Source organism: Pteronotus mesoamericanus, unplaced genomic scaffold (genome assembly GCF_021234165.1).
Source record: "Pteronotus mesoamericanus isolate MK-2021 breed Mesoamerican mustached bat unplaced genomic scaffold, CSHL_Meso_final contig_202, whole genome shotgun sequence".
Lineage (NCBI taxonomy): Eukaryota > Metazoa > Chordata > Mammalia > Chiroptera > Mormoopidae > Pteronotus > Pteronotus mesoamericanus.
In genome coordinates, this window is record NW_026555086.1 from 3281493 (window position 1) to 3308040 (window position 26548).

The 26548-nt window shown below is 60.7% G+C and overlaps 1 protein-coding gene across 3 annotated transcripts in view; it reads right to left on the minus strand.

Annotated features, from left to right (window-relative positions):
- The window catches only part of ZNF423 (zinc finger protein 423), a 300151-nt gene that overhangs the window by 91577 nt on the left and 182026 nt on the right, over positions 1 to 26548 (minus strand). For all 3 annotated transcript variants that reach the window (XM_054570315.1, XM_054570314.1, XM_054570316.1), the window contains exons 4-5: positions 15245 to 18459; positions 10966 to 11050 (exon numbers count right to left, since the gene is read on the minus strand). In XM_054570315.1, the coding sequence (XP_054426290.1) occupies positions 10966 to 11050; positions 15245 to 18459 (3300 nt within the window). The remainder of the gene's footprint in view (positions 1 to 10965; positions 11051 to 15244; positions 18460 to 26548) is intronic.

Sequence of the window (26548 nt, forward strand, 5' to 3'; positions counted from 1 at the left end):
CCTGGGGGCCTGCGCGCTGGGGTGAGGTGCCTGTGGCCGATGCTCGCTCGTTAGTAAATGGGCACTGTCCTTGTCAAGATCTGCGCGGTGGCTGGAGGAAGGCACTGCGCATAGGCGGGTGGACTGGCTGACCGGTGTCAGTTTTCAGTTCACTGCTCAATACAGGCCACCTGCCGTGAAACCAAGGACAGACATGCTAATGGCAAAACTTTCAAAGTGCCTGGCGCCCCAAACAGGAGGAAGGACTCCCCGGAAAGGTGTTTCCTCAACCCCGACCCGCTAATGGGGTGAAGAAGAAAAAGGGTGACAAAACTCGGAGCCGGTGTTATTACAACCGCGGGGCGAGAAGGAGCTGGGGCTGCGCCCCGAGCCGCACCCTGCCCTTCCGTCACGGCAGCTAGCGAGCGTCAGGAAGAGCCGGGCAGACAGCCTCCAAGCTGCAAACGGAACATCAGCTGACGAAGGGAAAGTCCACTTCCTGCAGGAAGGCCCTGCCATTTGGGCTCGGAACCAGAGCAATGTAACGTCCTCGTCTGGATTCTCTCGGACGCAGCAGGAAAGCACCGGGCAGCTCATCGACGCCGTGACAAGGGAGGCAGGTGGGGGGACAGGCCCAGAGGGGCCTGGGGCGGGGTCCGTGGGCGAGAGGAAATGCGGCTGGACCGCGATGAGCCGGCTTACAGCAGGGAAGGGGCACCGCCACGCCACGCGCATGGCCGGCACTCGACGAACACCCCCTTGCGGCTGGAGAGGGAGAGAAGGCGTGAATACGACAGAAAGCGGCGTCGATGTGCAAAGTGTATGAACAACTGGTGCAGCGGGGCCCCCGCCAACGCGCACCGCCCCTGGCTGTCGCCTGGCGGCCCTCGGGGACCACGGTGCGTTCGGCTGAATATCCGCCCTCTGCCGGGCGTCCCGAGTCGACGAGACCGCGGGGAGCAGCAGTCCCCGCCGCGGTTTCGTTCACCTGGTCACCGATCCTGAGCGGCAGCGCCCCCGCGCCCCCACAGGTGTCCCAAGCCGCGCAGCAGAGCCCGTCCGAGTGCACGCAGGCCGCTCGCACCCACGCGGGGCCCCTGCGGTGGGCTTCCGCGGCGGGTGAGAGCTGCCGCCGGGTCACAGGGACAGAGCTGAACTGCCGCCGGGGCGGGAGGCAGAGCCAAGTATCCGAAACCAGACGCAGACGCTGCGCCGCAGGGAGAGGCCCCTGATGCTTTCCAGGGAGATGCCGAATCTTTTTTTTTTTTTTTTTTTTGCTAAAACAGATCTTGAAGGCACATGCTGAGACCGCTGAAGCCTGTCATGCAGGCGATAGCTGAGGGGTAAGTATGTGTGCACGCGCGTGTGTGTGTGTGTGTGTGAGAGGAGGCCACCCCTTACAGAAATCCCTCATGGAAACCTCCCTCGGTGAGGTGTTCTTACAGCCCCCTTACGTGTAAAGACTGCCCCTCGTGGCTCACCGCAGCCCTGCGTGCGGTCAACAGGACTCAGACACGTGGACATAGCTGGGGCCCAGCGCGGACGGAGGACTTCACCTTCAGCACCTTTTAAGGGTTCACATTCCCAGTAGAAACAATTATTTTTTCCTAAAGCTATGGGCCCTTTAACATGCAATGGGAACCCAATCCTAACCAAGATTCTGGGGGCAGATTTTCAACGCCCAAGTGGCTGCTGGAAGCCGGGCGTGTGTCACAGTGTCCCATGTATTTCCGCCAGCCCCTCACACTGCGAGGGAGCGACCCGCGGACCCTCATCCTGGAGTGGGAGGGTTGGGCAGGAGGGCCTCTCCCTCATAGGCCCGCAGTTCACTCACAGAGTCAACCGCGAGGTCCAGAGTTAGGTCTGTGTTGGCCGTTTGCACCGAGTGCTTTGAAAACAACCTGCCGCGGGTTTATTTGCCCCTCCCCCACCTCCGTCCCAGAAACACCACCACATTCCTGCAGGCGACCCGCAGCATGCGGCTTCCCGAGACCCCACCCCTGGCCGCGAGGGAGGGGGCTCGGAACGAGTGCCCAGCGGGGAGCCAGGAGCCGGGCTGCTCAGGCGGCTGGGCAGGGACGGGGCTCCTCCCCGGGGCGCCCGGAAGGAGCGACCAGAGAGCCTGGACTGCCTGCCCTGCCCCGCCCCGGGAGCAGCAAGGCGTCTCTTCCGAGCGGGAGCCAAACCTGGAATTCGTCCCATGTCAGTCCAAAATCATTCGTGTCCCCCGGACCCAGGAAGATCTCAAATGGGAGGGAGCAGGCCAGTCCATACATGCCAAGACCGAGGCGACAGAGGTGAGAATCGGCTCCCAAGGAATCTCGAGAGGCCATCCCACTACTTCCACTACAAACACGTGGGAAACAGGTGGAAAAACAGAGAGTGTCAGCAAACCGGTAATTGCGGCAGAAAGATAGGAGGTTTAAAGGAGCGCTAAAGGGAAATTTCAGGAATTAAAAAAAGTAGATGATTTTTTAAAAAATCCGTGCTAAGCTCAACAAGAGAAGGGAGGAGAAGGAGGAAAGTATCAGCGAACTGGAAGGTGGAACACGAAAAACTACCAGGAACAAAGGAGATAGACAAAGAGAGAAAAGACCACTAAAATGAAATTCTTAAAAATGTTCATGTACCCCACAGGAATGTAGGAAAAAGAAAACAGAAATGAAACCAAAGAGAACCAGTGGCAAAGAAAATACAAAATGGCAGGCTTAACCCCTATCATGTCATTAATTACATTAAATATAGATGGTATAAATACACAAGTTAAAAGACAGAGATTGGCAGAATGGGGTGCGGAGGGGGATGACCCACCTATATTCTCCCTATAAAACAGCTCCCTAAAGAATGTGACAATAGAGGCAGTTGAAAGTAAAAAGATGGAATAAGATGCAGCTTGCAAACATCCATGAAAAAGCAAATGCCAAAGGGCTACGTTCATCCTACATAAAGGAGGCTTCCGAGTAAAATTACCAGAGACAGGAAGGGACATTACATGATGAGAGGGGTGAATCTACCAAGAAAACACAACCATCTGAAATGCGCATGCAACAGATAATAGAGCAACAAAACATGGGAAGCGAAAACTAACAGAACCGAAAGGGGAAATAAACACAATCACAATTACAATAGAACATTCCAACACCTCTCATTCAATGGTTGATGAATCAATTAAACAGAAAATCAGCAAGAATACAGACGACGCCAACACCACCATCCATCAACAAGATCTAATGGATAGTGATTGAACACATCATCCCAAGAGAGCAGAATACACATTCTTTTCAAGTGTCCCGAGGACATATACCAATATGGACCATATCAAGGGGCCTAAAACAAATCTCAATAAATTTGAAACAGTTGAAGTCAGACATGGTATTTTCTCCAATCACAATGGGATCGAACTAGAAATTAATAACAGAAAGAGAACAAGAAAGCCTCCAAAGACTAGAAAACTAAACAATACATGTCTAAATAGTCAGGTGTCAAAGATGAAGCTGAAGGGAAACATTTTATAAAACACACTGAACAAAATAAAAATAAAACTACAGCAAAACAAAATTTGTGGACACAGTTTAATCAATACTAAGAGGGGAATTATTGCATTAATGTATACCTTAGAAAAGAGAAAAAGTCTCAAATCAATAACTGAGCTTCTACCTCAAAGACTCGGGGAAAAAACAATAGCAAGATAAGCCCAAAACAAGCAGCAGGGAGAAAATAATAAAGATACAAGCAGAAATCATGAAATTGAAAACAGAAAACCAATATCTAAGATCAATTTTTAAAATTGGTTCTTGGAAAATATCGATAAAATTGACAAATCTCTGACAGGGCTGACGGAGAAAAAAAGAGAGAAGACATAAATTTCCAATATCAGAAATGAACCCGAGGATACCACAACAGACCCTACAGACATCAAAAAGATAGTAATAGAATAATACTATGAACTCTAGGCACATAATTTCAAGAAATTAGATGAAACAAACCAATTCCTCAAAAAATGCAAACTACCACAACTCAACCAACAGGAAACAGGTCAACAGTACTACAACCATCAAGGATACTGAATTCATAATTAAAACTTCCTAAAAGTAAGTCTTTGGACCCAGGTTCTTTCACTGGAAACTTCTGCCAAATGCTTAAAGAAGAATCAACACCAATTCCACATAATTTCTTTTAGAAAACAGAACAGGAGCATCTCTCAATTGATTTTATGAAGCTAACGTTGCCCAGGACGAAAGCCAAGCAGACAGGACAAAAATAAAACTACGGATCAATATCCCTCATAAATACAGACAAAATAATCTTTAACAAAATATTAGCAAAGAGAATTCAGCAGTGTGGAAAAGGCTATTTTAATATTTGAAAAATCAATATAATTCACTATATTAACATACTAAAGAAGAAAAAGCACAGGGTCACATAAACAGAGGCAGTAAAAAAAATTTTTGACACAATCCAATACCCATTCATGATTGAAAAAAAAAAAAAACCTTTTAGAAAATTAGAAACAGGGGAAATCCCTCCCCTTGATCAGGAGTATCTATAAACACCCTATACCTATTATTACAGACAACAGTAACGGGCTAAACCCTTCCTCCGAAGTTCAGACGCAGCGGCGGAGGCCCCTCTTCCTCCTCCAGGCAGCCCTCAGCAGCACCCGGAGCTGCCGTGAGTGGGCGTCTGGGATGCGGGCTCAGCCCAGCCACGGAGGGGCTCGATGTGTCCTCTCTGCACAAGGGCTTCGTTATCACCATCGGGACAAAGAGGCCCCGTCCCAGGGATGAATAATAACGTTAACAATATTAACAGCCACCACTCAGTGAGAAGTTGCATGTGCCAGGCAGCATGCCGGGCGCTTTTCACATACAGGGCCCGGCAGAAGTAACGCCTGCACGAGCGTGGTCAGTAGGGTAATTATGGGGGCGTCATAATCGACAGTTTCAATTTGAACATTTCACCTCAAATGTCTGATGGTGCGCTTGAGTGTGACACTGCTATGCCACAGAACTGCACGCTTGTGATTTTGTAATAAAAGATTTTATAATAAAAAAGGGGTGTCATTTGTGCCGGACCCTGTATTTTCACTCACCGGACCCTCAGACAGCCCCAGGAGTCGGGGTGGTGCCGCTCTAGGCTTTGCGGAGCCCCCTCCGACTCCAGCTCTGGACTCGCTGTGTCTCTGGGGAATCCCACCCCGCCCCCCACCTCGGGTTCCCAGGCAGGGCACCAGTGAGCCGGGTCGGCCCGTGAGGGGCACCCTTCAGGGGAGGCGTCTGCAGCCGGAAGAGGAGGCCTTCTGCTCGCTGCCAACGGGCCCCGCAGACACACGAGGGAGGGGGCCCGGCCAGGGGTCCGCTGCCCGGTGTGAGGCTCTGGCGTCTGCTAGGGGGTCGGGGTGCAGCGGGCCAAACCCCGGGGCCGCCGCTGGCCCCGGGACCCTTGTTTTAGCCACCAGTTCAGGAAGGCCCAGCCGGAAGCAGATGCGAGGGAAACTGCTCCTGTATCAGCTGCTCCCAAGCAGCCAAATGACCATAAAGGACATCAACAAAGTCAACGGAGCGGCGCGGGCTGCCATACCCACGCAGACGGAGGGCAGGCGGGAGGGCTGTGCTCACGGGGTTGGCACCCACGGCGGCGCCAGACCGGCTCCGTGGCTCCCTCCCCTCCATCCTCCTCCTCTTCCTCTCCCTGCTGGCACTCTCCTCAGAGCCTGCCAACCTGCTCCGGTCGGTCCCTCTTAGGGACAAGGTTCCCGGGACCCGCGCGCCCCTCGAATCCTGCCGCCCGCCCTCCCGTCCCAGCTGGAACCTGGAGGTTGAGTCCACAGTGCGGGTCCCCCCGATGCCCCGCATCCATCCCTCCGTCCGAGTCTGCTGCCCTGATCTTGCCCAGGACCGTCCAGCCTCCCTCCGTGGCCTCTCCGCGGCTGTTCACACTGCAGCCCAGGAGCCCTGTGCCACCTCGGCCGTGATGACGCACGACACTCGCCCTGCAGGCCCCTGGCTCCACCCAGCTGCCCTCCCCCAGCCCAGGCCTTTCTCCCGGGCTCCCTGCCCGCGTGGCCAGCCGCTGGGCAGACTCCCACGCTCAAATCGCCCGTGGGCCCTCCTACAAGGCCGAACCACCAACTGGCCCACGGCGCTGGGCCTGGTGCAGGAGTTCAGAGGACGCCAGGCTCTGGCATCGAATCCCCACCTGCAACTGACGGACACAGACAAGTGCCCTCGGCTCCCCAGGTGCAAAGTGGGGAAGGGCACGTCCCTCGAGAGCTGCTGCAGGGGCGAGCGTGGTCACATGTGGGGAGCAGACAGCAGGGCATGGTTCTCGGGAGGCCGCAGGAGACGCGACCGATCTGGATCAGCGTCATCATCTTCCCTGCCAGCCCCCACCAGCTCTCCTTCGGGTGTGAAACCACCTTCTGCCTGTCACCCAAAACCCGGCCACCAGAGACCGGAGCCATTCCTACCTCGCCCCTCCCCGTAGCCACTCCATTGCCAAATTCTGCTGGTTTTGCCTCTGAAATGCCTCTCCAGCCCACATCCTCACCTTCCCCCCACCGACTCTACCAGTCTTTTCTGTGGTCCGGCCGCCTGCTGCATCGCAGTGTACTCTGCAGCGACACTACATTGTCCATTGTGTCCCCACACACCGCATAGGCCTCTTCTCTATGAACTGGCTTATGCCATCTTCTCTGCCGGAAAGGCCCCTCCCGCCTGACTTCCCATCTTCGAAGACCTTGAGTATGTGCCACCTCCTCCTGGAAGCTCTCCTGGAATGCCCAGCTTGGGCAACAGGCCTGTCCTCTGACCTTTCCTATCTCAGGCTTGTGACATTGTGTTGCCCTCCCCTTTGTGGGGCCCCGCCTCCCCAGTGGGCTCGCGGTGCCGCACCAAGGGTCTCCATCGCGGTTACTGCGCTGAGCTTACTGTTAGAGGAAGCCCCGCCTACGGAGCCCTTTGCCTCTCAAATAAATCAAGGAAGGAAGGAAATCTATAAAAATGAGAAAACTTCCACTATCTTAAAACCCACTGATGGACTCTCCATAGACCGAAGTGCCTCATCAACAGCTCCATAAACCCACCAGTGAGCTCCCAAGTCAGGAAAACCGAGTGCTCACCCACGGGGACTGCCCAGGGAGAGGGCAACTATGCCCTACTTAAGGGGTGGGGGGCGTCGGAAAATAAAGAATCAAGAATTGGATTATAGGCTCTCCGTACAAGCTTGTTATTCTGGCAGAACTTGAAACGCGAGCTCTGCGGGAGAGGGAGACATATTTTATCACAGATTACGGTGCAACAGATGTTGCGGGTCTGGAGTTACCTGAATCAAAAGCGCCACCAGGGAGCCACACACGGCCCAGCCCGGCAACACGTGTTCCCGGCAGAAAGTGGGCAGGAGCCCCTTCCTCTTCCTTGGCCCGTGTTTTTCTCTTCAGTTTTGTGTGAGGGTTTTGGTCCTTCCCGGCGTGAGGGGGACACATTGATCTCCCCTCCAGACCGTCCTTCCCCTCCAAGGCGCTGGGGGGGGGGGGGCCTGCAAGGTGGCTCCCCATCGGGGCACCCCTGGAAGGCTTAGCAGGAGGAAAACCTCTTTCTCTTTCTCTCTGTCTGTCTGTCTCTCCCCCCACCGCCGCCACATACCCACACACCCCGAGCAGACCCTTCCCCGCTGGGTGGACCAGGGCCCTCCCTGCCTCAGAGAGAAGGGAGCACAGACAAGGACCGCCCGCCCGGCATGGAGGCCGCAGCCTGAGCAGGAGGTCACAGGCTGGGCCCCTAAGTGCCACCATCTCTCTGGCGCCGATGGCACGGCCCAGCCCTTCACGGGCGCCCAGGCAAACTCCCATGCTCAGGTCACCCAGGCAAAGGGGCTGACGAGACCACGAAAATGACGTCTCCACGATGATTAACGCTGCACGGGGACAGGCCTGGCGGCCCGCCGGAAGGACCGCAGCCACTGCCCAAGGCCAGGAGGGCGAGCATTCCTGACGCGGTCGCCCTCGGACTGCCCCTTCCCAGCCGGCCATTCTCAGGGCCCCCCCAGGGCCCCTGGCGCCCTGAGTGAGGACACCAGGCCCCGAGGCTGAGTCCTCCCCTTGGGGGCTGACCTAGGTCCTAGCAAGCTCATTATTTCAAGGACTAGTTCTCAGACCCCGTATGCAGCCACCTGCCTGACAGGGGCCAACAGGAGGGACGAGCACAGCAGGTGAGGAGGGGGCGGGCTCCCCAGCCGATCGCTCCCTCGGGGTCTGAGGCCCCGAGCGTCCTAGCGGGGCTGCGGTGCCTTGTGCATACACGTTCAACGCACAGGGGCGGACACGCCTTCCCCAGCCATTGGAGGGGGCCCTGCCTCGGGGCCAGCCCCCCACAAGCCTTCCCTCAGTCCTACCGGACAGGCCCCAGGGAGCCCGAGACGGGGCCTCCTGCAGAGCCATTTCTGAGGGGGCTGCCTCCCGGCGTCTGGGGTGCGGTGGGGGCAGTGGGGCGGGGCAGCTGGGCCCAGGCAGACCCCCGGGCAGGAGGCCAGCAGGACGGAGCTGTGGGCTGCTCCGAGAGTTCGATGTTCCCGCGGGGAAAGGGGTTGTCTCCAAGCTGGGCAAAGCCCAGAGCGGGGGCCTCACTCCTTTCAGGGAGGAGGGATGCAAAGGAGACCCCAGCGCCGAAAAGGTTTCCAAAGATGCTTGCCTGTCCGCGAGCTCCACCTCACTCCCTGGCCAGCAGCCGCCAGGAAAGGGGTGCCGGGAAACGTTGCCAAGGAGATGTGTCCCTGAGTCGTCGTAACTCCCGGGCCTGCAGGCTGCAAAGCCACACACAGGCCCCCGGCCATAAAAAGGCCCGCTGAGCGCTCCCACGGGAGGCCTCCAGCAGTGCGGGCCCCGGAGGGGGCCTGCCTCGCACCCCCGGTGCCCCAGGTTTATGAGAAGGCCGCCCGGCTGAACGGCCTTCGCTTGGTGCCACTAAGGGGGCTTTTAGCCCCGCCAGCTCCAGGCGGCCACTCTGGGCCCGGGCCATTTAGCAGGGGAAGCTGTCCGCAGGGACACCGGGCCCTGGTTTCCACTGAAACTGCAGAGCCACCCCCACCGCTGCCAGGGCCCCGGTGCCTGGCTCTCTTTCCTTCACACCTCCCACCCCCTTCCCCGAGCCAGCAGGGCCGACGCGGCGCACGGCACAAGCCACACACAGCCTCTCACCTCCCTGCTCTCCTGGCCCCCGGGCCCTGACTCATTCCCTCACCTCCGGGCGGGCCAGGCGGGGCTCCGCCCCTCCCGCCTTCCTCCCAGTCACCGCCGCCAGACCGACGTCCCTGAAGCACGCGGCTAGGCCAGGCCACGCGCTGCTCCCAAACGTCCCATGGCTCCCTAGCGCACAAGCCCAAGGTTGCACACTCAGGGGCCCACGGGACCAGGCCGGGGACCCAGAGCACCCCCTGAAAACACAACAGGGACTGGTGGGGACTAGGAACAGACAGAGCCGGCTGCTGCTGAGCCCCCACCACTGTGCCGAGCAGGGTCTCTCCTGCCACAGGCCCTGGCGGGAGGGCCGCACGGAGAGGAGAGCCCGGCTTTATTCAGGCCCTGGCTCCTCCAAGTCCCAGCTGCAAGAACCGGGGTGAGTCATTCAACCTCCTCTGTAAGCTGGACAATTGGCACCTCTTCCAGGGACCAATCGGGGCAGCCGGGAACACCCTCACCCGACGTGACTGCCGCCCTCTGCAGCGCAGGGTGCGCACTGCGGCATCTTCTGTGGGGTGCTTCTTCGCCCTCTAACGCTCACAGAGACCACCCAGAACTCGGCAGGCAGCAGCTGCTTAGTCGATGGTCTTTAATAAGTAGGGCTGATGAGGCAGATGGGGGCAGGCTAGGGCGAGAGGTGGAACAGCTGACAGGGGGCCCCGGGCCCAGGCGCGCAGCCACGCACGCAGGGCCTGCGTGGTGAGAGGTCTTCTGCAACCCTAAGAACGCCTCGCCTGGGATGAAATCTCCGGCTCTGAGGCCAGCGGCTCCTTGCTGCCTCTGAGGCCCACAGCCAGCGCAGCCGAGCGGGCATGGGCGAGGGGCCCTGCACGCTACTAGGCAGGACCCCGTCCTCATTCGCAGTCCACTTCCATGGATGTTTTTGAATGTATGTGGTCATTCAAGGGTTTTATCAAACAGCACTGTGTTGGCGTAGCTGTTAAGACTATAAGGAGGACATTTAGAGGAAGAGAGGAAGGGAGGAAGGAATGGTCAAGGTGGTCAATGTGAGGCAGGCGCCCCACTTCTAGGTGGCAGGGCCTTCAAGAAAATAATCCCGCTTCCTCCAAAGACTCAGGGCACCCAGATTCCAGAAACTCCTGAGGACCCCCAAACCCACTGCCCTCCTGTGCTTGGCAGAAACCCAGCTTTGTCCTCTCTTCCAGGCCCCCCGCCCTGCCAGGGGCAGCACGCCCACCCCCGGAAGGCACATGGGACCTCACAGGTTCCCTCCACACTGGGACGCGCGGGGACACCACGGGGCTTTGAAAGTGCCCCCTCCAGAAAGGCTGAGTTTCCCACAGTCCCAGCCACAGACGAGGAGCCGGGAAAGCGCCGCGGTGACTCTGTCAGCTGCGGTCTCACAGCGCGTCCGGGGAGCCCGCCACGCTTAGCGCGGAAGCGTGAGTGGCTGCCTCTGTTCGACATCATGACCGACAAAACAGAAGCACCATTGGCCCTGAGTGCTTGACAACAACTGGAAAGCACGTCGTCTCGGCAACGGAGGCGAACTGAGGCTGGGAAACGGAAGGGGCTGTCCAAGGCTGGACTGGGACGTGAGTGGGGACGGGACCAGGAGGCCACGTGGGGACGGAGCTCTGGCTCCGACACGCTCTCCTCAACCCGAGAAGCTCTGAACCAGCAGCCATGACTCCAGCCGGCGCCCTCAAAGCCGGCGGAATGAAGACGGGAACCGCACCCCTCAAACCCCAGCGCACGGCCCCAGCACAGGCGGCGGACCCCCCACTTACCGATCATGTGGTTGGCAACGTGGATTTGGATCTCTCTCTCATTCTCGAAGGTCATCTGGCACTTGATGCACTGGTACGTCTTTTTCTGTTTGGAAATCAAACAGAGAGAGAACGGAATGAGTCAGGAGGGAGAGAGGGGCAGAGAGCCGAGGTTCCTGGAGGCCCAGGCCCAAGGCTTCCCAGAATGGCCCCGGCCCCCTCCCAGGCCTCTCCAGGCCATTCTCTTCCCGCCGGCTTCCGAACCCCACTCTCCAGTCTGGGGAAAGGGGGGCAGGCCTCATCCCCCATCCCAAGGAGCAGGCGCGCAGCAGAACCACGGAGAGGAAGCTGAGGGGCTGCCCTGCCTGGAGGCACTCTGACCCCCCGCCCCGCCTTCCGCCTCGCCATCCACCCACCTGCCCATCTACCCATCCCTGTGAGCGCACAGCCACGCCCCCCCCGACCTATCCAGCCAGCCAGCCATCTATACAGGCTCAGACATGCACATGAGGACGTACACACAGACCTGCAAGCTCACCCTCACCCCAACTCCCAGGAACACACAGCCCCTCACGGACGCACCCCACACCCCACATGACAACCAGCTCCCTGCAACACAGGCGCAGACGCAACGCCCTCCGGAGAGGCGCCCCCAAGTTCACACAGGCCGACATCCCACCTCACCCCAGAGACACACACGCTTCCGCACCCTCACTGGAAGCCTGGGGGCCACGCCCATCACTCTCCGCGGGCCCGAGACGCACAGCAGCCTCTAACACAAGCGCGCGTGCAGCTGCCCTGATATATACCCCTGAGGACATACACGCAGCCTCCCAAGCATAGGTGTGCGTGCTCACACAGGCAAGCACGCACTCCCGCGCACAGACTGGCCGCACTGGCACCCACTAAGGTGAGTGTGTGCCCAGGAGGCCCCCACAAAGACGGCCCTTGCGGCCTTGCATGGGAGACCGGGGTGCCCCCGTCCAGAGCAGAGGGCACCTGCCGGGGCTGGCGGAACTCGAGCCCTCCCCCTTCATTTCCTGCTGCAACCTTGGCCGCCCCCCTCATCTTCACCCCGGCACCGCCTCTCGGCCTGTCTCCCCTTCTCCACCCCCCTAGGGACCCCTCCTCCTCTGGAGCTTCGGCCCCCGCTAGGAGACAATCACAGACAGAACTTGGCATTCAAAGCACCTCCTCTGCCATAAGCCGCTTCCCCAGGGCCCGGCCCAGGAGAGCTGAGGCTGAGCCCCAGAGCCCGCGGCCAGAGCTGCCTCCCGGAGCCCGGCCCCGCGCAGCCTCAGGGAGGGCCCAGAGCCGAAAGCGAATGCCGCTGAGAGCAGCGGGCACGGCACTGGGAGGGCAGGAAGGGGAAGAGCAGCCGGAGCTGCCGAGTCTCCGGTACCGTGAGGGCCGCTCACGTTTCTTGAGCCCCTACTAGGGGCAGGGCACTGTTTATTCTGAACGTTACAATCCCTCCGCAAGCTCCACCACAGGGAGGGAGAGAGTGGACTTTCAAGAGGCTGAGCGCCTGGGCCACCGCCCCGCGCAGGGACCCGAGACCCGGCGGCCTCCCTCCGGAGCCCGCCGTCTGAGCTGCCGTTCTTGGCCCACGCCCCGGCCCACCCTGGGGCTGTTCTGCCGGTGACAGAAAGCTGGTGTGGCCTGGATGAGCCCCCGAATTGGGACACCGGCCACTCAGCTAGGAGATGGAGTGGGACAGCACCCACTGTGCCCTGCCTGGCAGGGGGCGGCGCAGGCGACAGAGGGCCTGGAGCTGGGCTGGCGCTGTTATTGCCCATAAACAGGGCGAGGTGGAAGCCTCGACGCTTCATGCTCTAGCCAGCAGCAGCCCCGGCCCCACGGGAACCCAGTCCTCCGAGAGCTGGTTGCTATGGATACACTCCCAAGGGCCCCAGCCTGCCAGCCCCCAAGCCACGGTGCAGCCCCCAGAGTCTGCTCTTACATGCGTGAGCCCTGCGGGAGGGAGGGGTGGGCTCGCAGACAGCTGGGCCCCTGCCACCAGGCGTGCCCAGGCAGGGGGGCGGGCCCCCGAGGCTGCGCCGGCACCGGGAGCTGCCCGCGCTTTGTCTCGCTCCGTCTGCACACGGCCCGTCTGACTGGGCCTCGGGCTGGGACCGTGGGCTCTCCCCCTCCCACAGCCCCGGGTCGGAGAGGGAGGCCCGCCGGGTGCCGAGGAACCAGCGCACTGGGCTCTGAACCCCTGCACTGTGGCGCACAGCGGTGCTCCCCGGGCATGCGGCTCCGCCTTTCTGAGCCTGGGTCCTCCCTGCACCGCAACAGAGGTCACAGCCAGGCAGGAGCCCAGCTGTTGCCACGGAAACAATAGAAGAGCCAGCACCTACGCAGTGGGGGCTCTCGAAAGTGGTGCCTGGCTTGGGATCCAGGGCTGAGACCAGGTGGGAGGAGGCTCCCAGCAACCGCTGGCCCTCAGGAAGCCCAGCGCAGCGGCGGGCAGGACCAAAGAGGCAGCGTGGGGCTGGGGACGCCTGGCAGGGGCCAGTGCCACGCCCGGCCTGTGCCCGGGGGCGGCCACCCCAGGTCCCGCCCCAGCCAGCCTCGCCCCTCTTGCACCCAGAGCGGGCTTCAGGGGTACCGGGCGGACTGTGGGTCAAGAGCTCGGTCTGTGGCCCGTGTTCCCTGGGTTCGCATCCCCTCCCTCCTTCTTGAAAGCTGGGGGCTCGTGGTGAACTTCCTGGCTGTTCGAGCCTCCGTTTCTTTGTCACGTGAGTGTCAGGAGGACTAACTAGATTAGCGCATGGACGTCCTCACCTCTCGATAAATGAGTTGTGCTTATAAATGGGGAAATGACAGCTGACGTTTACTAGGTGCTTCTAATCCTCAGAGCGAAACACAGTGCGGGAGCGGATCCCGGCGCATAACAACAGGCCAGCGCGGGCGCTGACCAATCAGAGCAGACGCTGGTGCGAACCAGGCTGGCCTCCAGGGGCCAGCTTTGGAGACGGACGCTATAGCTGTGACTGTTACAGTTGCTCGTACCCTCTGGCTTGACCAGTGAGGACAGAGGCTCAGAGAGGCCGAATCACAGGCGGGTCCTGGGAGGGAAGATTTTAACCCGGCCCACCTGACTCCAGGCCCAAATGCCCCCAGGCCCACCCTCATGGGCCGGCCGGAGCCGGCTGAGGCCGGGGAGACAGCGCCGGGCGGCAGTGACCGGGACTGGCCCACGTTCAGGACCTGGGCTCCCTGTGGAGCCTGCCTTCACCCCCTGCAGCAGCCCCCACCCCCGGGGACCCCAGCGCACAGGCCCCAGCCCGGACCCCGCACTGAAACCTCCTCAGCAGACATCCCCGCCTTCCAGCGGCCGCCCCTCCCCCACCGTGGCAGGCGTCCAGCCCCTAAGTCCCACCTCCCCGCCAGCAGCTCCGACGGCAGCCCTCCAGGGGAAGACACCCTTGAGAAGTGCGTGGCACCTCCTGGGTCAGGGACCAGACAACGCTGAGTCGCTGGGGATCCCCAGCCCGTCCCGCCTGACCCCCGAGGGCCACGGGGGCTCCAGGTCCACCATCGGGTGTCTCCGGCCGCTGTACCCTCTGTGGACCCTCCCGTAGTCAGACTCCGCTGCCCCACAGAAAGCCACTGCGTAGGGTCCTGTGACTCCCCTGGTCTGGGGACCCCCCCCCCCCGAGGACAGGGTCCATTTCTGACTCTTCTTGGCTGCTAGGTGCTCGGAACAAATTTGATGAATGAATGAATGAGTCAATCAATCAATCATTATGGATAACATTTCTAGGGCCTCCCGTGTATCAGCAACCGCACTAACTAGAACGAAGCTGGTGACCACAACTAGTAGCACATTTGAGTCCCCAGTGCCAGGCGCCATGAGCTATCAAAAGACTCTTGCACCTAAAGCCCAGAGAGCAGAGTGGCTTTCCCAGGAGACCCACCAGGCAGGCGAAGACGCCGTCCCCGTCAACCACGAGAACGACGGCGTCAGCTCTGGGCCACACACCGTGCGCTGTCAGCCACTGTATGGGCCCCTTCCCTGGATGATGTCACGGGCCCCTCGCAAGGATTCTATCAGGCCGAGACAGCCGCTTCCCTTTCACCGATGAGCACTTGGCACAAGGGGCCCAGAGAGATCGACAGTGTGCGCACGTCACGCAGCTGGAGGGGATGTGGGGTTCAAACTTGAATCTACCACAGAATGGGGGTGCTCGACCGCTGCACGACCAAGCCACTGACGAGAGTGCCGCCAGGAAGCACCGCGCTCAGCGTGGCCCCAAGGAGCAGGGGTCCCAAGTCGGGCGGCCGCACTTACCCGGGGCACTGGTGACGTCTGGGTGCCTTTCCGGGGCCCACTGGTCTCTGGTGTGAGGTCGCGGTGGTCCACCTGCACGTGGCTCTCCAGGTCCTCGGCACTCTCAAACTTGACGCCACACTCGGGGCAGCGGAGGCCGGCGCAGGGCCGGTCGGCGGGCTCGGGCGGGGCCAGGCCGCCCACCTGTCCGTTGGCGCTGCGGGCCATGCAGCCGGCGCAGAGGCCATAGGGGAGCCCGTTGACGTCGAGCTTCACCAGGTCCTGCTTGCTGCGGAACTCCTTGAGGCACAGGGCGCACTTGTAGAGCTTCTGCAGCCCCTGGCCGTTGGGGGAGGACGCGGCCGAACTGCCCGCCAGCTTCTGCATGTGGAAGGTGCCATGGATCTTCAGCTCGAGCGTGGAGGTGACCGTCTGCATGCAGACCACGCAGCGGAAGCCCGTGAGCGAGTTGCGCAGGTCAGGGTGCATCTGGCAGTGCTCGATGAACTCCTCCTCGCTCTGCAGGGGCATCTTGCAGATGCGACAGGTGCCCGTGTCCAGGCTCTTGCTGTGGGTCACCTTGTGCTCGGTGAGCGTCAGCAGCGAGGGGAAGCGCTCGCCGCAGATGGGGCACATGTAGTGCTTGGCGGGGCCCCGGTGCGTCTGCAGGTGCTCCCGGAGCCCGTTCTCCGAGAAGAAAGTCCGCGAGCACACGTTGCACTTGTGGCTGCCCTTGATGAACTCGGCCTTCTTGCGCGAGCCATCGTCCTCGCCCGGCCGGATGTTGTGGTCCCGCAGCCGGTGGTTCTGCAGGAGCACCTCCATGGTGTAGGCTGCCCCGCAGATGTCGCAGCCGTACATGGGCTCCGACGCGTCCACGTCGTCCTCACTGGCCTCGTGGCTGTTGGGCGCCTCAGGGTTCTTGAGCAGCATGCCCTGCAGGTCCGCAGGCTCGGCCTTCTTGGCGGCAGCGGGGGGCACCCCGTTGGCCGTACCGTTCTCGGTGGCGGCGTCAAACACGCAGTGCTTCTCCCGCAGGTGCCTCTCCAGCAGGATGATGGCGTGGAAGGCCTTGCTGCAGAACTTGCAGTTGTACTTCTTGCTGTGCGTAGTGATATGGCACTGCAGCTCCACCTCCGTGCTGAAGGTCTCCCCGCAGAAGATGCACTTGTGCGCCTTGGCCGGGTTGCCCAGGTGGCTGTGCTTAACGTGCACCTGCAGGTCTGCCTCCTTGCGGAAGTCCCAGTTGCAGGCCGTGCAGCGGTACATCTTCTTCTCGTTGCTGTGCTTCACCGCCAGGTGCACCTGGATGGACACCTTGGAGTCGAAGACCTCCTGACACAGGGTGCAGTGGTAGAGCACGAAGGTGTGCATGTCCAGCAGGTGCTTCTGCAGGTCGTCCACTGAGGAGAACTGCTTGTCGCAGCTCTCGCACACGTAGTGGGTCGACGTGGTCATGTAGTGCACCGTCAGGTGCTGCAGCAGGGACTCCTGGGAGTCGAAGTCCTCTTTGCACTGAGGGCAGGCCTGCTTCCGCAGCAGGAGCTCCAGGTGCAGCTTCAGGTGGGTCTGGAAGCTCTCGAAGTTGGAGAACTTGAGGTCGCACTGATTGCAGGGATACTCGCCATTGGAGATGGAGTCGGCGCTCACCGAGAGCCGCTGCCGCTTTGGGGAAGACACCTCCACGTCGGAGGAGACCGGGCTCTGCTCCGCCTTGGACTTCTTGCTGTGGGCCAGCGGGATGTTCTTATGGTTCTCCTTGATGTGCTTGGTGAGCTTGAGGATGGAGCCGAAGATGGGCGAGTTGGTGCAGTAGGGGCAGGAATAGACCTCCATGAAGGACTGCGTGGGCCGTGCCACGGGGGACTCGAGCTTGGCGCCGCCCACGCTGCAGTGGGCCTGCTGGATGTGCTCGGTGAGGGAGGACTCGGTCAGGAAGCCCATGGAGCACTGGTTGCAGAAGAAGGCGTTGCTGCCGTCAGGCGGGTTGGCGTTGGGGCCGCAGTGGGAGACGCGGATGTGTTCCTGCAGGCTGTTGATGTCGGCGAACATCTCCGGGCAGTAGTTGCAGTGGAAGGCGGAGATGCCACCGAACGGCATCACGGGGTAGGCGTGGTTCTTGTGCAGCTTGCGCACGTGTTCGTTGAGGTTGTACAGGGTGGGCATGGAGTCCAGGCAGATCTGACACGTGTGGCTCTGCTGCGGCTTGTCCACGTGGATGGTCTTCAGGTGGATCTCCAGCACGGCCAGGCTGTTAAAGTCCCGCTTGGTGCAGTAGGGGCAGCTATAGACCACCTTGGGCCAGCCCTGCCCGTCCTCCCGCATCTTCTTCTGGCCCCGCAGCGGCTTCAAGGTGGAATCTGGGGTGGAGCCGCGCTCCACCGAGGCACTGGAGTCCGGCGTGGCGCTGCTCATGGAGGCCACGCTGCCCAGCACGGGGTCGGGGCTGACGCTGTGGTTGCTGGAGTCGGGCTGCCGGTGGCTGTCCAGGTGGCAGTAGACACCCTCCACAGAGGAGAACTGCTCGGGGCACATGGGGCACTTGTGCTTCTGGTTGGCGTGCGCTTGGTGGATGTGGGCGAGCAGCGTGTTCTCGTCAACGAAGACCTCCGGGCAGTGGATGCACTGCAGGTCGGCCTTCTCGGACAGCTGCGGGTGCCGGCTGAGCACGTGCCTCTCCAGCTCCTCCGTCTGGCTGAAGGTGTCCTCGCAGTAGTCACACATGAAGTCGTCCTTCTTGGCCTCCTTCTCGGACTTGGCCAGATGCTCCTTGTTCTTCTTGTGCGCCTGCATGTGGCTCTGCAGCGAGCTGGTGGACGAGAAGCCGCGCTTGCACACGGAGCACTTGAAGGGCTTGCTGGAGCTGTGCGTCTTCAGGTGGATCTTGAGGTGGTCGCTGCGGGAGAAGGCCGCCTCGCACTCGTGGCAGTGGTACTTCTTGTCGCCCGTGTGCAGCTTGATGTGGCGGTCGCGGCTGCGCTTGTGCTTGAAGAGGCGGCTGCAGTAGGTGCACTTGAACGGCAGCTTGTCGCTGTGGATCTGCTCGTGCCTCTTCAGGTAGCTCAGGCGGATGAAGGACTTGTCGCAGAACTGGCAAGGGTACGGCAGGCCTGTGCCACCTTCCTCCTCACCCAGGCCCAGGTCACACCCATCCCCGATCATCTGCGTGGGTGACGCAACATCCTTGCTGGAGGGAGACGAGGCCACCCAGGAGAGTTGTGGGTCGTCGTCGCCATCTGCGGGGGGAAGGCGGAGAGATGAGAGGCAATTCCCAGGGCCGCTGAGAAACAAGGACAGAGCTGGCTTCTCGACAGCTCGCAGGCTGAAGCTTGCAGCTGGCCGGCCGCGGCAGGGGGCGTGGGGAGGGACGGGGGGCCGGAAGCCAGAGCCTTGAGAGCCCTCCAGCCTGCAGAGCGGACGGCGGAGGGGCGGCAGGACACAGAGGGGACGCGCCTTTCCCCTCCGCAACGCCCGCCCGCCCTTGCTGGACTGGGTACCCCCATGACCCCTTCCCTGATGGGGGAGGGGCCGGGGGCCGCCTGGGCAGAGTCACCAGAAATGAGACAAGTCCCATCACCTGATGGAGAGCTGCGGCTGCCTCCCCTCCAACCCCTCGTCCTGGTGGGAGAGCCCAGTGGTCCTCAGGGGCACGGGCAAGTGCGCAAGGAAATTCCACGCATGCTAACAAATGCGGCCGCACTGCACTGTCTGGGGACGGGGCGCTGGTGAAGCTGAACGGTCCCATCAGGTGGCGGACACACAAATGAGGCAGGAAGTCACGGGCACGTGGAATCGGGCACGAGAAAGAGCACACACGGGAGTGAGCAGGGGGCCCTTGGAAAGGGCCTGCAGGTTCCCAGCCCCAACGCCCCAAAGGGGCCGTTTTCTTTGCTTCACCTCCTCCCCAGGACTCACCCAAGTCCACCCCCTCCCAGGAGATGGCCTGATGGTGACAGTGATTGGAAGAGGGACCAGGACCGAGAGGCCACAGAGCTCGGAGCCTCGTGGGTCTTTAAATTGACCGTCATGGGTGGGAGTGGGGGGCGGAGAGTCTCCTTGCACAGACACCCAGTGGGCCCACTCTCCCCAGGGACAGAGGCTACCCCACCCCCGCTCCCTGGCCTTTGCTGGCCCATCCAGCCTCCGAGGAAACTGCACCGGCTGTTTATCGGAAAACAAAGACACAGAGGACGCGGCAAATAAAGCCAGCACAGCTCCCCGAGGCGCGGCGGGGGCCGAACCCAGCCGGCCAGAGCCGGCGCTGAGTTCCGTGGCTCCAGTTCCGTCGGTGAATTTAAAACTTAATAATGAATGAAACGGACCGCAGGCTGCTCCGAGCGGGGGAGAGACAGACAAAAGCTCAGATTCAGCCGCACTGACGGTGCCCTTACAAGCCCAGGAATCGCCCTCGGCCCCTGCCTCCCCACCCGGCGGGCCTGGCTTGGCCTCCCAGATGCAGCCCGGAGAGCCTTGCCGGAGCAGCCCCAGACCTTCAGGAGGGGAGGGGCAGGGGGACTCCCCTCAAACACACACCGCTCGCAGGTCACCCGCACAACTCACAAATTTAAATATAAACACGTATTCACCTACACATACGCACACAGCCACGCCTACCACCACACGCCCACGTCACATACAATCACATGCTCTCCCACACGCGCACATCCATGCACACAGTGTCACTCATACACAAACATGCACACACACACTCACCTGCAAACAGCAGCATCATACACACCATCGCAGGGACACCGGGTGCTCACAGCTCCGCTGCCGTCCCAGGCCAACCCCAGACGTCAAGAGACAGCAAGCCTGGCCCCAGGGCCTGGCAGGGTCCCTCGGGGCTGGCTCTGAGCCTGCTCCAGGCCGTACCCCCCACCCCCGGGCCCTCAGACCCCCCGCCCTGACCATGTGGGGACCAGCCCGTTGACAAAGCTCCCGGCGCCAAGCCCAGCAGCTCCGCAGCCTCCCCACCGCTGACACCCAGCCCCCCAGCCCCCCAGCCCCCAGCCCAGTGCGGGTGCCTCCCAGAACGCCCGCCCAGACTCCCCTGGGGGCCTCATGTTACAGGGCCCTTCAGACGGCAAGGGCGCAGATGCTGCTGGCACCTCGGATCCGATGAGCCCCGTTGGGCTCCATGGGGCGCAAAGGGACCCAAGGGAGGCAGAAGCTGGAATGGGGGCCGCTGGGGGGCCTGCTGGGCCCCGACCCCGGGCCAGACTCAACCCGCTTACTATTATTTTGGCATCTGGCTCAGACCCCTCAGGCGCCCGCCCAGTGCCCCCAGCGGTCCTGACTAGCACTTTCCCGTGACCACCCATGGCGGCAGCCAGGGCCCCGCCCGCTGCGCCGGCGAGGAAACTGAGGCACGACCACAGTGGGTCGCCCCAGAAGGCGGTGGCACCAGGGCTGTCCCATCGGCCCCTTGACCGGGACATGGGTCTGGATGAGCCTCCGCAGGCTGAAGAAGACACACACGCGCAGGTGACAAAGGGAGGGGGGACCGCACGTGGCACTTCTGGCACAGTCGTGCCCGGATCTCCTTGGAGCCCTCCGTGACAGGAGACAAGGGCGGCTGGCGTTCCCAGGAGCGGCTCCCGAGGCCCGTGGGGCACGGGTGGAACTCACCTGCCTGACCTCGTGCCGCCTGCCCAAGGGGGAGGGCAGGCGCCTGCATTCAAGCCCGTGTCTTCCACCTGCCCGGGCCCAGGGCCTCTGGGAGTCGGCTTCCACGTCGGGAAAGCCGCTGCGGGAAGCGGGTGAGAAGAAGTAACGTGGAACAGCTCGATTATTCCGCTTACGTGGAACATCCAGACGAGGCACGTCGGCGGAGACAGACAGCGGCCTCGCAGTCGGCCGGGGCTGGAGGAGGGAGCAGGGAGCAGGGAGTGACTGTGCATGGCCTTCTGGGGTCACAGAAATGCTCTGAGAGGGGACTGCAGCGGACCGCACAGCTCTGTCAACGTGCTACGAGTCACGGAACTGTTCGCGCACAAGTGAATTGCATGGTATGCAAATGATATGTCAATAAGGCTATTAAAAAAAAAGCCCTATCTGGCCAATAATAATAATGAGTGACAATTAGTAGCGCTAGTGATAACAACATTAGCAGCTACTGGGCTGGCCAAAAAGCCCGTTTAGGTTTTTCTGTAAAATAAAAGACACATTTTTCATTTTCACCAATCACTCTATTGATTTGGATATTTTGAGTATGTCGGCTATCGCCTGCATGGTACATTGATTGTTCTCAGCTAATGTCTTGATTTGATCGCTATCAACTTCAACTTGTCTACCTGACTGTGGAACATCATCCAGCGAAAAATTTCTAGCACAAAACTTCCCAACCACTTTTGACACGTTCGATCAGTCACACAGCACCTTCTCCATACACTGCACAAATCTTTCTTTGTGTTTCAGTGGTGTTTTTTACCTTTCTTGAAATAATAAAGCATAAGATGCCGAAAATGTTGCATATATTCTTCCTTTTTCAGTATTAAAGCAGCTACACAAAAATTCACCAATTTTGATGGGTTTTTTAAAAACGCACTGATATGACAGCTGTCACAACACAATCTAACAAAATTGTTTCGAATGACGTTAAAGACAACGCAGTGCTCCTAGAGCCCTCATATGGAAAAAAACCAAAAGAACTTCTTGGCCGACCCAACACATCGACTGAGCAGGTCCCAAGTGCCAGCACCGGGCTAAGCATTTCTACTCCTGCTATTAATTGCTCTTCATCCTCACGACGATCAGTCACAGCCCGTTTCTGAGCTGAGGAGGCTGAGGCGCGGAGAGGTGAGTAACGTGCCCTCAGCCCCTCGGCCGGGTGTCCCAGCCGCGCGGGGCCAGAGCTCTGTGCCTTCCAGGGGCACGGGGTCCCCTGGCCCCGGTCCCCCAGGACCACTGTGGGGCGGCCTGGTTGGCTGTCTTTTTCTACAAACACGTTTCCAAATTAAAGCAAACCCTGTTATTCTGGGAGCGACACACCGAGCGGCTTGCTGCGATGACACCCATCGGACGGGAAGTGAAAATACGGCTCCTGACAAGGAGGAGGCCCCATCGGGGGAAATGAGCACGTTCACCAAAAAAAGGCCCCGGCTCACATCGCCCTGCTCGGAGCCGCTTACTCTCGTCACAGGCAACCGTGGCGGCGGCTGGCTGACCCCTCCAGGTGCATTTTGCTTCGAGGGCCCCCAGCTCAGTGCCCGGGAGCCGGTGGAGAGAGAGGCCGCGGGGCCGAAGAGCTCTGGGCGCAGCGCAGAGCCAGCAGCAGGGTGAGGGCCGCCCGGCCTCACGGGGCTGGGGCTGCCCTCGCGCCGACTGCTGCGCCGCACACGTGCAGCGCTGTGTGTGCTGAGCCCGCCCTGGGCCCACGCCCAGGTTCCCCTCAGTGACTCGGGAGATGGCGGTTCAGGGAAAGTCCAGCTCCACCAGTTACCTGCTTACTTCCCAGTAAATGCTTGCCCAGGGCTCCCCGTGTGCCGTGCGTGCTTCCAAGAGCTTGGCGTGTGTTAACTCTCTCGGCCCTCCCAACAGCCGAGGGACAGGTACACTTACTGCTTCACAGACAGGTGCGAAAACGGAGGCGCGGAGAGGCGGAGCGGCCTGCCCAGCGCCACGCAGCAAGCGGGCGGAGGGCAGGAGCCAACCAGCCAGGTTCTGACCGGCTCCTCGCCCACAGCTTTGCGTGGCTCCTCTCCTCTGGGACGGGCGGGGGGCGCTGTCACAGCAGGTCAAGGGGAACGGCGACTCAGGCCAGGCCCTCGGCTTCCCCCGCCCCAAGAGCACGAAGAAATACAACCATATGGGGAGAAAAATCACTTTCCAAACGGAGACTGAAGTCGCTTAAATAGGGCTAATCCTTCACGAAGTCCTGAAAGGGCGCGGGCTCCACGACCCTTCTGCTGGCCGCTGCAGGGAGAGAACCCAAACAAGCAGGAAGGAGAAGGAGGCATTTCGATAAAAGCTCCATTAAGGGGAAAAGAAGAAGGTGAACTCGGCTTGGGCTTGAGCGGCAGGGCGAGCGGGGCGGATCCCGGGCTGGCAGGGCGGCGCTGGGAGGGCGCGGGCTGACGCTGCAGCAGCCAGGCCAGGCCTCCGCCGCCCCGTGTCCGGACGCAGCGCGCGGCTGCCGCCTCCTGTCACGGGCAGCCCGGGTGGGGGCTGCCGGGGGAGTGCCCGGACAGGCGAGGCAGAGCGGCGAGTCCACAGGAGGGAGCCCAAACGGGGGGCCTCACTGCCAGGAGCGGCATCGTGAGGAGGAAGGGAGCCTCCGTCACCGAGGGTATGGCAGCTGGAGCCGGCGCGCGATGGTGTGAGTTCGGCTCCCAGGCTCCTGGGCAGAGTGCCGACCTCTCCTCGGGGAACTGCACGTCTTCACCCGTCTGCCCGCTGTGCCCCCAGATGCCTGGGGCGGCCGGCGGGACGTGCGCCTGGAGGAGCCCCGGTCCCCAGCGTCAGCACTGCTGTGGGGTGCAGGTGCCCTGGGGAAGCCGCCCCCTTTTCTGTGACGGAGGGGGACTGGGCATCTCTGGGGCCCTGGCACAGAGCTGCGTCCAGCAAACAGCAATGAGCTTCCCAGAGAGGCCTGCCACCCCCTCACAGGGCGCCCCGGGCTCGGGTGGAGGGCTGGACCCCACGAAGGCCCCACAAGAGAAGGGGGCCGCCTGGCTGGCGCTCCCAGGTGGGCTGAGGCACCCTCACTGCCTCACCAGGGGCTCAGTTCCAAGGCAGAACCCAGTCCCGAACTAGGCCGGGGGTGGGGGGGCCGTAGGCAAGGGGTGGACAGAGTACCTGCCTGGTCCTTGCCTTCCACCCGGTGCCGTGACGGCCATCCGTCCCGGGGACCTCGACCCCATCACACCGGGGCACGTGGTGCTGACACAGGCAGGGCGGGGGGCGGGGGGGAGTGTCCCCGTAGATAAGTAGTAGCTGCTGTTTATGGGACGTTTTCGATGAGCCAGGCCCTTGGCCTGCATTTTCTCATTTGAGTCTCGCGACCCTTCCTTCTTCCTAACTGTGCACATTTAGGCTCCAAGGGGCAAAGCCGCTTCCTGGGCACACAGAGCCAGCCAGGGGCCAGGCCAGCCCCCATACCCTCCCTAGACTGTGCCCAGGCCCTGGGTGCCGGTCCGAGGCCCGTCCCACAGCAGAAGCTGCGCTACTTCCTCGAGGCCCCCCACGCACCAGCACAGTGCCCGGCCCGGGGGAGTCGCGCACTCCGCATCCCACCCGCCACAGATGCGAAGCCGTGTCCGGGCGTGGGCGGCGTCCGCGGTGGAGCCCAGGCCAGCCTGGCCCTGAGAGCCGGCAGCCACCAGTGTAGCCAACCGCGACCCCGCGTGACGGCCGGCGAGGCAGGCGCTGACAGGGCCGTGCACCAGCAGCAGCGCCAGAGGCCGGCACGCGGGGCAGGGTGCGCGGTGGCTGGCCTGGAAGGTGGACGGGGGCCACGCGGCCCGAGCCAGGCCCTTAGCGGGCAGCCACGGAGACAGACCCCCACCCGGGCCTCCCGGAAAGAACGAGGCCGGCCGAAAGCGCGGTTTTAGGCCCGTGAGAGCGCGCCGCACGGCTGGCCCACGGCGCTGTGCGTGGGTCGTGTTTTGTTTAAGCCACGAAATACAGTAGCTTGTGACAGCAGCCACAAGAAGCACATGTAGATTTTGGTCCCCCAAGTGGGGGGCTGTGGGAACAAAGACCAGAAGGCGTCGGAGTGACTTCGGGGTTGGGCGGTGGGCCGTGGCTAGAATTTTCGGTATGGTGGAAAAAGCCAATGTTGCCTTAAAAATTGTTGGTAGACACACAGGTATCGATTCCCAGACACCCCTCCCCCTCCCCCGAGCGGGGACGGCCATCCCAAAGGGCCGCTGGACTACAGGACAGCACGGAGGCACATGCCTTGCCCCTTGAAGCCCCTGACCTCACCGAACACGCAGCCTGCCTGGCTGTTCTATCCCTTAGTCAAATTTACTTAGTACTGATATTGAAAATGCAATTGAGCTTGACTTTTATTGCAGAAATTAAACAGACCAGGAAAAATAAAAGGGGGAGCCAGCACAATCAGCTCACCCGAGAGCTGGTTGCGATCAAACTCGCCGAAGGCGGACCGTGCGGATCGGCCCCTGCGGCGAGGGAGGCTGCCCAACCTGCCCCTCCGACCGGCGCCCCAAAGATGCGGGGGCGTGCGGAACTAGCGGAGGAGCCCAGAGGGCTTCTCCATCGCCGCCCGGCGGGGTCCCCCGGCCCCCCAGCGTCGCCCTGCCCGCCTCCCACCGACTCTGAAGTCATCTCCACGAGCCTTCTCAGAACAGTACCGCCAAGGTCTAGAGCAAAGGGCTCGCTGCTCAACGCGAGAGAAAGCAAGATGCTTTCGGGGTTGAATCACTGTTTTTCTTTACTCCCTTCGGAGACCAGCCGAGCCCACATTCGGCCGTGTTCGTGGACCTGGGACTAGAAACAGCTGCGTTCTAATTACATGTAAAGTGTACCAAACATCCCTTTTATCACAGAGTGGAAATCTGTTAGCATCTGTCTCTCCTTTGTTTCTTCCACAAGATACAAGCTTGTTCCTACATTTTTCTCACCTGTAGCGGTGATTAAAATGCATTATAAATGAAAGGAGTGAACAGACAAACAAGTTCCTCTGTGTACCGTTCTAAACTCAAATTAGAAACAGCTGTTTGCTAATTCATGCAGCGATGTTTGGTCGTGCTCTGTGAATCAATAATAACTCGCCCTACTGCTGCAGAAATTTGGGGATAATCCATATATTTAACTCGGCGCTGGATTCTGCAGGCAGGATTGCGGTGGCAGCCCCTCCAACTGCCGTCGGGGGGCCACGAGGGGTCTCGGCTGGCACTCTGGATACGTCTACCACAGCCTGACAGGGAACCCCAAAACAGCCTCTTCGTCTCCTCCCCCTCCCAGAACCCCTCCCCACACACACACACACACACACACACACACACACACAATCAACTCTGATTAAACGCAAACCACACACATCCTCCAGCTGCCGGAGGGAACAGCAAAATTAAAAGTCTAATTGGTACCCGGAACAATTTAAAACTATTAAGTATAGGTGAAGATTTTCTGTAAGGAAATAATCCTTTGACTGGGATTAAGCTTGTTTGTATAGCATTCTTCCATCCCCTGCGTTTTAGTAGCTGAAGTCAGAGCCACAGCCTGGAAGTCTTGGAAGCTTCTAAGAAGTGTTCGGGCATCTCCTCTGCCGGCGTCAGGGGAGAAGGCGCGCAGCAGCCAGAGCTGCGCCCCATCCGAAGCTTTGACAGAGTGGATGTTCTTTCTCCTTTATGGGGAGAG